Below are 13,036 nucleotides of genomic sequence, written 5' to 3'. Positions count from 1 at the left end.
AAGGGAATCTGGAAAAAGAGTGTGAAATGGATTGCAAGGGAAATTGGTGTAAAAATAGCATAATGTGAGATTTGAGCTTTAAAATAGCATGTGGCATCCCAGCACCCACATCCTTGCAAAAGTCACTAGTCACAACATACTTTGGATGTGGCCAAAAATGCCAAATGAAACAGCAGAGAATATGTTTTGTGCAACTCCAGAGACTATATTCAATATACAAAAAATATAGGTGGGATTTTTCGGATGTTTGAGTGACATCCCAAAGATGTTTTTGCTCGCATGGGATACACATGGATGTGACACAGGTGTTTTCATCAGTCTCACCCTTGGTGTTTATTTATGTCAGGTCAGTAGCTGAAGTCAAGATTTTACATGCATATATTGCATAAGGAGTAGAGAACAAAGGCAGACTTAACCCACATATGTAATGTGTGTTTGTGTGGTTTTTTGCATTTTCAGATCAGTTGAGAAACAGCTACCAGATCGGTTATGATGGCTCGCTCAGAATCCTGTACGCCAGCGGCCTGGATTCACACTACCAGACAGAGCCGCACGTCCTGGCTGGCACTGCCAACCCGACAGTAGCAAAAAGGAACATGACTCTCCCAGGGGAGAACGGGCAGAACTTGGTGGAGTGGCGATTCCGGAAAGAGCAAGCCCAGGGAAAAGTCAATGTGTTTGGCCGAAAGCTTAGGGTAAGCATGCAAGCATGTGTGGTGTCTATTGCATTCTCATTAACTGAGAGGAAACGTAAATGCGTTCTTGTAGGTATTGCCATCCAACAACCACAGAGTATTTACCGCAGATAAGCTTACTGTAGAGTTGAAAGTTGTTGCTTTTATTACTTTATATATTAGCTCTTATTCCATATTAATTGCTCTTTTCTGCGGATTCTAAACTGTTCTTTTTAGCCTTCAATGCCTTAAAATGACTCAGGATAAAAATAATATTTTTACTGCTTTCCTTCACTTTTTATTTCCAGCACTGAACTCACACACCCGCTTTTGAATCGTTTTAAATTAGTCTACCATGAGTTAGCATGGTCTTAGGTAACACTGTGTGAATGTGTATGGCATATTCCTCCAACATATGTCTTTACCATTTTGTTGGCATTTCTTCTTCCTATATAGTGTGTGAAATGTAAGTAGGAAGCAAACTATGATTTATGACAGCCATTTGGTAAAGACAACATAGATTAAGCATTTAAAATTGGGTTGCCAGGAAACCATTTCGAGACCACATCAGAGGTCTGACATACTATTAGGACTGAACTCAGCTCTTTAAAATAAGGCCTAGGCAGTATATCAAATAAAGGTAAGTAATTTCAGACCACTTGACTTCTGAGAGGTAACATGCCATTTTCTAATTTTAATTTTTTTTTACTTTCCTTTGGGAAGGAGGGAATGCTGCCATGCATCTTCTATTTCTCTCTACCACTTGCCCTGCAAGAAGAATTGTTTTTTTCCAAGAAGGAAGAATGATTATGTACAATAGCTGCTGCTTAAGAACAACATGCTTGTACCTAGCTGTGGTAGCAGTCTTACCATGGATAAGGAAGAGCAAAAGGAATCCATACTTGTGGAGCTCGTCCTTGTGGTTCTGGTTCATAGCCATTACATAGCAAGTTGGGATAATACACCTGCCAAGTAATTCATGAAGGAAGGCTAAGAAAATAAATAAATAAATAAATAAATAAATAATCATACCAATAGCATGATTGGTTTTGGTAGTGAAGCAAATCTCTATGAGTCCAGTTCTAAAAATCAAAGCAAAATTTTGTCATTCGGATGCAAAGGAGGTTAAAGAAATGTCATGGGCAACTCTGACTTGGAAGAGTTGAAAGAAGGAACAGCAAAGAGGGAAAGACGTAACATGAGCGGGGGGAAGTGAGAGATCATAAATTAGGACAAAACAGTGGTAATTAAAAATGTATATGCAAATGTGATAAGTAGGGCAAGTGAGAATATGGGCTAATAAGATAAAAGAAAATTGCTACCAAATTATAAAAGGGAAGTTTTTTGTTGGTTTTTTTGTTTGTTTTTTAAATTGGTTTACTTAGGAAGATACTGCAGAAATGTTGCTCAGGGGTAGGTGGGGGGTGGAGAAAGAAAACAAGAACTGCAAGAACAAGAATAACTTACAGAGCTCATCATTTCCATCTACAGATATGTCAGTAACATTTTGCTGCAGAGAAGACAAATGTAGACAAAAAACAGTGACAAAATGTATTGCCAGTAAATGTACTCATATATATGACACTTTCACTGCATTATATATATGCAGTATGTAACACCAGGAAGTACACTGTGGTACTCTCCTGGGTTTCTATCTTGTATTAGTTATACCCACTACTAGTAGTCTTTATAAAGAAATTGATAACCGTGTTTTTCACCATTCTTGAACTCAACAAGCCTCTGTCAATCTAACTTTTGTTCAGATTTGTTCTGTGTGTGCTCTATAAGCTAGCTTCGTCACTGGACCTGTACATCTGTTTTTAAGCTGGTCTTTGGCAGAGGTGCCAGCAGTCCTCTTCAGGGAAGAGCCATTTTGGGGCAGTTTTACTGAGGCCAAGACAGACCCTCACTTACCAGGTTGTTAAATAAAGGAACTGATACGAGTTCTGTCTCAGGGGGTGCACCTAGAGAGGACAGGTGACACCAAAGAGGGACCTCACAATAAGGGTTTTTGCACTACCTTCTCCAGACAAGCTCCAAGTCCTGCAAACATCCCCAGTTTTCACATCACCTCTTGAATCTCTCTGTAAGGCACAATATACCCCTACTCCTAATGGGGAAATCACTGTCTGGTTTCATGCTTCTCAGGGAGCCACTGGAAAGAAAACCAGGAGATAGAGCAGAGCAGGATAGCTGGACACCGTAATTACTGCAAGAGTAGGACAGCATATAGGGGCTGTCAAGAGACTTGGTTTTGTGTCATTGTGTTTGTTCATTGAAAATTTCCTGAATTGCTGTTTATATCATAATGAAGCCCAGAATTACCAATGTATTTAGAGGTATGATTGTTTTAGACACAATAAAAATGTTTACACTTTGCTGTAGAAGCATTCAACCAAAGCTAATTTGTCCTTCTAACTGCCACATGTATTACAAGATCATGCAAGCACAGCCAGTTTCACCCAAAGCTCACGTTTGAATGCAAGAGCTCTGTCAGCAGATTTTGGAAGCATGAATCTGGCTACAGAAAAAGGCACTTCCTTTCTTCTAGTATCCAGCCCTTACACAGACAAGACAGATGGAAAGTGAGAATCAAGGGATGTTATTATCCCATTTAGCAGATAAGGCAGCGAGACAGCTAGATTAAGTACTTTGCTGTAATTTACACCGGAAGGATGTGCTTAGCCAAGAAATTAACCACAATTGCTTGGACATCTGCCTTAACCATAAAACCACCCTTCCCTCTTTGCCAGTTCAGAAATCAGAAGTACCTGTTCCCACTTCAGCATCTAAGCCTGAGAGGCAGACAAGAAAATTAATAAAACTCATAATTAAATGTAAAATAAAGAAGGTAAGATGGAGAGAAAGGGAAGAAAAAAATCAGAGAAGCAAAACGGGCAGAGAGAGAGGGAGAGATGAGTGCAGGCATGGGTGGGAGAGGCTGAGAGATAAAAGCCAGCAATAAACAAGATTTAAGTGTAAATTTAGGCAAATGATTGAATATAAATGTTGGAAAACTTAAACAAAAAATACCTGAAAATGAAAAAGTCAAAAAAAAAGAAAATAAAAAAGGTTAAACTACCTTTAGAATCAGTCTTGTAGCATTAATTTTTCACAGTATGTTTAAATAATATTTGATGGCTCATTGAGTTCATAATGTAGCTATTCTGCATCTACTAGACTTTGTGTTCCTTCCTTAGAAGATTTACATGAAAATAGGATTTTTTGTTCTGAAATTGATAGTGCAGATTGTTGTCATGCCAGTGATTTCATATTAAAAATGAGCACGTTAACATAAATAGAGGTAATGAAGATAGATAAATAGACAGATATAAGCAAAACTGAATATTTTGAGTTTTTTTCATGTTCTCCTATAACCCATTGCCATTGCTTTAATACCTTTTGTGCTAATAACAAAGGATCTAATTTATATCGATCTTTTAGAAGATCATCATCCTCTGGGTAAAAGTAGCAAAGTCCATGATATATGGATTTTTGAACATGCAGCTCTAAAAAATGCAAAAATCCTCCAGCCATTTATTTGGTCAGGATATCTATTTTCTTTCTCTTTTCTAAATGCTATTTAGTCATCTTCATTCTTCACTTCTTTGGTATATATGCATCAAATACTTGAATAAGAATTTTTAACAAATCTTAATTCACATAGTTATATGTCTGTCCCCTACTTCTCATATGTTAGCAAGATACAGCGTTAAAAAATCTTAGTTATCAGTGTTTCATCCTTACCTGGAATAACTTTAAAAGACACAGCATATACAGAAATGGTTTTCAGATGGACAAAGGCCTGCTTGAGAACACTAGAAAGCAGTTACAGAAGATGAACAGAGAACTGCAAAAATGCCAGTATGGGAAAAGAAAAACAGACGTTTTCATTTCACAAATACAAAAAATGAAAACTGATTCAATGAAACTGAAAGTTAGCATATTTGAAACACTAAAACAGAGGGTACATATTCCAGTTTTAAAGGTATTACATAAAACTCACTGTTCATCACTGTTGTTTACATATATTAATTAAAATAATTAAATAAATAAATATATCTGTTTGAAATCAAAATAATTACAAACCTCAAAGCATTTATAACTGTTTTGCAGTGGTTCTGTAGTCTTCCAGCCATTTATGGCTTTAACTGGTCAGTTAATTAGGCAAAGGACTTAAACCTATACTGAAGATTTTAGCATAATAATACATTGTGGCTGTGGATCGTATACTGAGTTAAATTTCCATCTGAACTGGAAAGGTGAAAGCCTGTGTTCTAAAAAGTGTTTGATCGTAATTTGAAGATTAAATGTGTTTTGAAGATCTTAATTTTGTATTTATTCTTTTGAAAAATACTTGCTGTGGAGGATTAGGACTCAGTTCATTCTTAGAGTTTGATAGTCGTGACCTGGACCAGCAGTTGCTGGGATATGTCTTAATAGTTTGCTAGGTATATTTTAGACTGCCACAAAATAAATAGCTAGTTCTCTGAAAAGGCACTGTTTATTGAAGAAGTTTTCAGTGCATATTTTTAAGTATTTTCTTAACAGTTGACTAAGCATCAAGAAAGAACACAAATAGCAACAAATTCTGGGCCATCTCTTCATATAATGAAGCCTTTTAAAATATATGCTAATGTAGTGCATCACATTTATATTAGGAAGTTGCTAAAATAATTTATATACACAGCAAATCAATCACTGGAAATGGTATTTAAAGAATAGCTAGCATTTTGTGGAAATAATAGGTGGGTAGTGTTTGAACAGCATGATTTATGATGTCATTTTGTTTGTTTTAAAAAGGTTAATGGCAGAAACCTCCTTTCAGTTGACTTTGATCGAACCACAAAGACAGAAAAGATCTACGATGACCACCGTAAATTTCTGCTGAGGATTGCCTACGACACATCAGGGCACCCCACGCTGTGGCTACCAAGCAGCAAGCTGATGGCTGTCAATGTTACCTATTCATCCACAGGGCAAATAGGGAGCATACAGCGTGGGACGACTAGTGAAAAAATAGAGTATGATGGACAGGGAAGGATAGTGTCTAGAGTGTTTGCTGATGGGAAAACTTGGAGTTACACATACTTGGAAAAGGTAAAGAACACTCAGGGTTTAAAAAATGCTTTGAATGTGCTAAAATTGTGCAGCATCTGACTGCTGTATGCAACATAAAAACAGGTAGTGGAAGCGTATTTCAATTACTCTTACATATCAACATGTGGTTCCTATGGGAATGTTTTATAAAATAGATATGTAACCATGCTGTAGCTAATTGTTAAGAATTGATGACTTTCTAAATTAAGCAGCATCTGTATTTACCTTTTATTTCAAATGCTTAAAATAAGGTACAGGAATTAGATCTCTGCAATATAATTCGGTTGAAAATCATTTATTTGTAAATTATTCACTTCTTTCTTCACTACCAAGAAAATCTTGTTTTTAAATAGTTGTGTCTCTCAATTTACACTTCCTATATGTTGTAGCATAGAAATAAATAATAAGCAAAAATCAGAGTTCTTCATTAGATATACTGATTACTGAATGATAGCTCTTCCTCTAGAAATAGCTGTGAAAATCCCCCTTGTGAGTTCTCATGCCTGCTTCTACTCAGGCAAATAATGATAGGACAAGGGGGAATGGTTTTAAACTAAAAGAGGGAAGCTTTAGATTAGATGTTAGGAGGAAATTCTTCACTCAGAGGGCAGTGAGGCACTGGCACAGGTTGCCCAGAGAAGCTGTGGATGCCCCATCCCTGGAGGTGATCAAGGCCAGGCTGGATGGGGCTTTGGGCAACCTGGGCTTGTGGGAGGTGTCCCTGCCCACGGCAGGGGGGTGGGACTGGGTGGGCTTTAAGGTCCCTTCCAACCCAAACCATGCTGTGATTCTGTGCAAAAACAGAATCAATTTCTTTGTGGGATTTAAATTGTTCCTATTGAATCTGTTGCTCAGCAAATACTGTTTGCTAGTCATTGCAGACATAATTTAATTCAGACCTATGATACATAATAGCCACACATCAGAAAAATGTTAGAATAATTCCGAGTGGCTCCTTCTGATATAAATAATCAAACAATTCTTTTGTCTATGTCTTAACACGTACAGAACACAGTATTCAGAGATCTCAGGCTATTCAAATTCTTCGAAGTCATCTCTAATTGTAGGGAAGAAATTGTATCTCCCATATGTTGTTCTCCTCCTGAGTTAATGGCTCCAAGACAGTTTTTCTTCTTCCCATATTAAACATGTCTTATCTGAATCCATTGACAATCTGCTGTTTAGCTGTGAGTGCTTGATAAAAGAGTGATACAGTCATAACAAGTAGCAAATTATGAATGTCGAACTACTAATTACAGAACCCCTTAAAATTAAGCATCCAAGTAAATTAGGCAGGGAGATGTTAACAACATGTAAGGTCAAGGATAACTCAATTAAAGAGGAGATAATTTTCTCAAGTGGGAATGTCACATTTTTGCGAAGAAATAGTATCGGTATATGTGGGGGGGTACTCCACCATTTGTCACATGGTAAAAATCTGTTCTTAATTTTCAGTCAATGGTTCTTCTGCTTCATAGCCAACGGCAATATATCTTTGAATACGATTTGTTGGATCGGCTTTCTGCTGTCACCATGCCCAGTGTTGCTCGTCATACCATGCAGACTATTCGCTCCATTGGCTATTACCGGAATATATACAACCCCCCTGAAAGTAATGCTTCTGTTATAATGGACTACAATGAAGAAGGGCAGCTCCTTCAAACTGCTTTCCTGGGGACAAGCCGAAGAGTATTATTCAAGTACAGACGGCAGACCAAGCTCTCAGAAATTTTATACGATAGTACAAGAGTTAGTTTTACTTATGATGAGACAGCAGGAGTCCTGAAAACAGTAAACCTCCAAAGCGATGGCTTTATCTGCACCATTAGATACAGGCAAATTGGCCCATTGATTGACAGACAGATTTTCCGCTTTAGCGAAGACGGAATGGTAAATGCCCGATTTGACTACAGCTATGACAATAGTTTCAGAGTGACTAGCATGCAAGGTGTCATCAATGAAACCCCATTGCCGATTGACCTCTACCAGTTTGACGACATCTCCGGCAAAGTAGAACAATTCGGGAAATTTGGAGTTATATATTATGATATTAACCAAATCATCTCTACAGCTGTAATGACTTACACAAAACACTTTGATGCACATGGTCGCATCAAGGAAATTCAGTACGAAATATTTCGGTCACTAATGTATTGGATTACAATTCAGTATGATAACATGGGACGAGTGACAAAAAGAGAAATTAAGATTGGGCCATTTGCCAACACCACAAAATATGCTTACGAGTATGATGTAGATGGTCAGCTCCAGACAGTTTATCTGAATGAAAAAATAATGTGGCGATACAACTATGACTTGAATGGCAACCTCCACTTGCTCAACCCCAGTAGCAGTGCCCGTCTGACGCCACTTCGCTATGACCTGAGAGACAGAATAACCCGGCTAGGGGACGTGCAGTATCGATTAGATGAAGATGGATTTCTGCGTCAGAGGGGTACTGAAATCTTTGAATACAGTTCAAAGGGCCTTCTTACTAGAGTTTATAGCAAAGGCAGTGGATGGACAGTGATTTACCGTTACGATGGGCTCGGACGACGAGTTTCCAGTAAAACCAGCCTTGGACAGCATCTCCAGTTTTTTTATGCAGACCTTACTTACCCAACCAGGATCACTCACGTATACAACCACTCAAGTTCTGAAATCACTTCTCTTTACTATGACCTGCAAGGACATCTTTTTGCCATGGAGATTAGCAGTGGAGATGAGTTTTACATTGCATCAGACAATACGGGGACACCACTGGCTGTTTTTAGTAGCAATGGTCTCATGCTTAAGCAAATTCAATATACGGCTTACGGAGAGATCTACTTTGACTCTAACCTTGACTTCCAGCTGGTAATAGGATTCCACGGAGGCTTATACGACCCACTGACCAAACTAGTCCACTTTGGAGAAAGAGATTATGACATAATGGCAGGCCGGTGGACAACACCTGATATTGAAGTCTGGAAGAGAATTGGGAAGGATCCAGCTCCTTTTAATTTGTACATGTTTAGAAATAACAACCCAGCAAGTAAAATACATGATGTGAAGGATTACATCACAGGTAAAAGAAGGTTACTTAAATTGCAAGACTTGCTCAAACTTTTCTGTCTCTGTATTCTTATAATCTGGAATCTGTTTATCTGCATTAGAGACTGAGGATACTATGTGTGGAAGGTTACTAAAGAAACTTTCAGGGAAAATACTTGTTCAGAAAAGTAGTTGGCATTTAGGACCAGATCAACAAAGTGATTTTAGCTTGGTGTGCTAGGCCTATAAACATCCAGTTTAGACTGGAATGTACAATTTTGGTGAAGTACCTTGGTATGTTGTATTTGGAAAAGCTATTTATGAGAAAACATTAAGCTCTCAACAATGAAATGAACTACAGCAAACATGCTCATCATGAATGGTGAAATAGCAATCTTGAAATATCTTGTCTAGCTTTAGACATTGATTTAGGTACCTAAGAGAGATGGAAATACACAACATATTATTAGCTTTTAGGCATAGGTAACTACAATAAGAGAACTACTTGTGTCCTACACAATCCTTATGATGCCCTAGTATTAGACTTGACCCAAAATGATAATTCAGAGTATCTCAGTATACAGAGGGGTTGAGTTTTCCAAAGTACATTTCAACGTACCAGTGCAATACATCTCTTCCTCATCCACCAACTGAACTGTAACACTGGGTTGCTCAGAGATCTCAGTGTATTGGGAAAGGAAAGGGGAGTTCTAGGTTCTCCTTCCAGTATTGTAATACATTGCCAAGTGCTCTTATAATGAAAATAGATAGACTTCTTGAACAAGTACAAGAGCAAGATCCCCTCAAGAACACTCATGATAATCTCCTTACATTTGAATTAGTCTGTTTTTTTTTGTTTTTTTTTTTGTTTTGTTTTTTTGTTTTTTTTATGTATCAGGGCTATTGGGCAGTAAGAAATGCATATTTGTGTACCAAAAACAAGAGGGAATGAGAATGTACAGTAGCAAGGGCAGGAGGAGTCTTTCTGTGACCAGTTAAATTCATGAACACGGCAGAAAGTGTTCACTGGAAGTATGTTGGTTGATTTGCCAGAGCGTGTTTTTGCAAGGCTGCTAATGTAAATTGGCTAAGAAAGGGAAGTTCAACAATGATGTGTAGTCCGATGACTACACAGGCAGGACTGGGAAGTACAGAGCAGGACATACAAACATAGTACAGAATTCTCTTTTGGCACTAGAAAGCTGCTGACATGCTACTTGTACAATTGAGTTGTTAGGGAATCTCTATATGCTTTTCGTGGATCTAGAGTTAGCGATGTGTATTGTTTTCCATTAATCTACGTACAGAAAATAACACACATCACCAGAAGTTTCTGAAAAGTGCAAGGCTCAATCAGAATCATTTGAATTTTTGTATTTGAATAAATGTATATTTTACACAGACAGCACTAGACAAAGGAGGAGCTCAGCTCCACTTTGTGAGGCTACCACTCAGAGAATCATACCAGGAATGAAGTGGGTTTGCATTAATTTAAAAACCAGCAGCTATTAATAGGGTTGCTAACAGGTTGCCTCGGAGCAAGGATGATAGTAAACCTTTGGATCTGGCCTCTTCTAGCAGCATGTGCTATAGGGGATGCAGTTGCAATCAGATTGTTTGTGGCATTGAAAATGATGCACATGGTTCAAAAGTTGCCCTCATAATACAGCTTTAGTTCTTCTATTAACATCTTCCACATATGGAATACATAGATACATACTGCTTATATGAGGTTATCATTACAATGACTAATTCAGCTGGCTGGCATTTTTAGATCCAGAGCCTCATGAAGCATATCATTTATCTGGAAAGGTTATAAATTATTTTTGGGTACATATTTTTTATTAAGATTTGGAAGAATTTTGTTCCTTCTTCCACTTGTGTGGGGTTTTCTTAAATAAAAACTACTAGACTCGATAAGGTTGCCAACTTCCACCAAGCTTAATATTTGTGCAAGATAGGGTAGAAAGACAGATAGGGTAGAAAGACAGAAACTAGCAAGGCAGAGCACCCATTCTTGCCCAACAATTTTTAATTAGTTAATTGCCAGCATCCCTAATTTATTTATTGTAATAGAACATAAAGTGTATCATAAATAATGTTATCTAATGCTAATTTAGTATTCTGTCTACTTACTGACACAATTATAATACATTTCATTAGTTTTTAATTTCATCAATCTGACTTCATCCGGAAGCGGGGGAGATTTCTCTTGAATCAACATAAATTTGATGCCAAATCATTTAAAAGGTAATTGACTGTAAAGGTGTTATTTCAGATACAGTTTGAAGACACTACAATAAAACATGTATAACAAAAGAACTGGATGTGTTCAGCAGCACTCTTTCGCTTTATTTTGATGTATTGATGATGAAGGTATAACAAAGAGAGTGATCAGTCTGACCCTGAAATCCCAGTTAGTTTAGGCTATATTGGAAGGAAATCTCACCCAGTCGTGCTCCTATATTCGTTCTGGAAGTCACTGAGGCCTTTAAAATTGCTGAAACCTGCAGTACCTTTCAAAAGAGCCTGGAACACAGAGCAGAAATTTCACGTAAGCTTAGGACTTCAGGTTTTCTACATCGGCTTGCTATTCTAGCTGTAGCACAAATCTAAATCCATACATATCAAAGCAAAGACTGTTGAATAATTTTCATCTTACAGAAGGAGATCAACTATGTCAAAAGCTATTCCATGTACAAATGGTAACAAATAATTATAAAATACTGAACAATTCTAACATTTTTTTTCTCTCTTTTTTTTTTTAATCTCTTTCAGATGTTAACAGCTGGCTGGTGACATTCGGCTTCCATCTGCACAATGCCATTCCCGGTTTTCCTGTTCCTAAATTTGATTTAACAGAACCCTCCTATGAACTTGTGAAGAGCCAGCAATGGGAAGATATACCTGTAAGAAACAAAGATAAGCATACAAATGGAAGGAGATAGAATGTTCCCTCCTATTCAGCTCTTAATAGGCATGGATAATCCTGCCAGGGCTACTTGCTAAGTTAAATCTGAACAGTACTTTTCAAACCTCTGATTTTTATCTATTTATTTTCAAAATAATTTAAGAAGTTACAGATGATGTTCTTTCTTACAGATTTGCTAAGCTAGGTACAATTTTAAATAAGCTTTTTGTTTGCTTTCAGCAATAATAAAAATGCAGAAGGACAATAATCAACTAAAAGAAGTTTAAGACCCTTTAAAGATGTCTGAGTTTCCTAGCAGAAACTACAGAGATTAGATTTGTACTAACACTCTGCCTGAAGGCAGAAACTGAACACTGTAGCAAAAAATAGACTGTGAAATAAACAGAAGAACAGGTGATATAAATTATGCATACCAGGCACCACTACAATTTTACTTCTCTTTAATATTAACCATGTTTTATATGTAAAGATAAAATATTGAAAATGAAATTACCTGAGGTAAAATCCATTATATTACATAAAACCAAAACTCCAGGTGCTTATGAAGTTCTTTTGGGAGGAAGAAAATGAACTGCAAACCTGAAAACCTCTTAGAATTTTAAATCATAAAAGAAATGAATGTAAAAGTTAAAATCCAAACCCGCTATTAAAGAAAATGTTGTTTACAAATCAAGCTTATTCAAAGATCAAAGACCTATGCCCTCTAAAATTCTCCAGTTCTCAGTTAAGAAGGAAGTGTTAAAAGAGACAGTAAAATGGGTAATCTGATCATGAGTAGTCAAAAACCATTCTCTTTTTACAAGAATCATGATAGAGAACTTTACAAGATTAAAACCTTGCAAGCTAATTTAGAAAAAAAAAATCATTAAAAGGTGGCCCAGCGGAAGGGAATATATGGAAGGGAATTCTGCATGCATGAAGTGACCCAATATCTGTGTAGTTTAATAGCCAGGGACCAAGTAATGGAAAAAGACCATAGAGTACACCACGAGAATGGTACTGTCCATGAATAGTAGAGGCAGTAAAGAGTGTTGCACGTACTCTGGGCTGTTATCAGGAGATAAGAGACCTGTCATCAGGCACTGCTGTGGGGAACCATTAGAGGCTGTTTATTTAGATCTCAAAGGCTAAAGAACACAATTACCCAGTACCGCCAGGGAAAGGGCACCAGGAAGAGAACCAGTCTGGCCAAAGAGATGGGAGCAGCCAGCTAGTTGTCAGAAACCTTCCTTCAGGACAGGAGTACCAGGGAGGCATGTGAGGAGTGCCAGGGACATGCAACATGACGAAGGAGGAG

General features: G+C 37.5%; 1 protein-coding gene across 6 annotated transcripts in view; it reads left to right on the top strand.

Annotated features, from left to right (window-relative positions):
- LOC310899261 (teneurin-3) overlaps positions 1 to 13,036 on the top strand; it is a 242,570-nt gene that overhangs the window by 223,832 nt on the left and 5,702 nt on the right. For all 6 annotated transcript variants that reach the window (XM_083835481.1, XM_083835480.1, XM_083835479.1 and 3 more), the window contains 4 exons: positions 460 to 695; positions 5,478 to 5,774; positions 7,230 to 8,841; positions 11,586 to 11,716. In XM_083835481.1, the coding sequence (XP_083691607.1) occupies positions 460 to 695; positions 5,478 to 5,774; positions 7,230 to 8,841; positions 11,586 to 11,716 (2,276 nt within the window). The remainder of the gene's footprint in view (positions 1 to 459; positions 696 to 5,477; positions 5,775 to 7,229; positions 8,842 to 11,585; positions 11,717 to 13,036) is intronic.

Source organism: Anser anser (genome assembly GCF_964211835.1).
Source record: "Anser anser genome assembly, chromosome: 4".
Lineage (NCBI taxonomy): Eukaryota > Metazoa > Chordata > Aves > Anseriformes > Anatidae > Anser > Anser anser.
The sequence above is the reverse complement of the archived record's forward strand: the minus strand, read 5'-3'. Positions and strand labels throughout refer to the sequence as shown.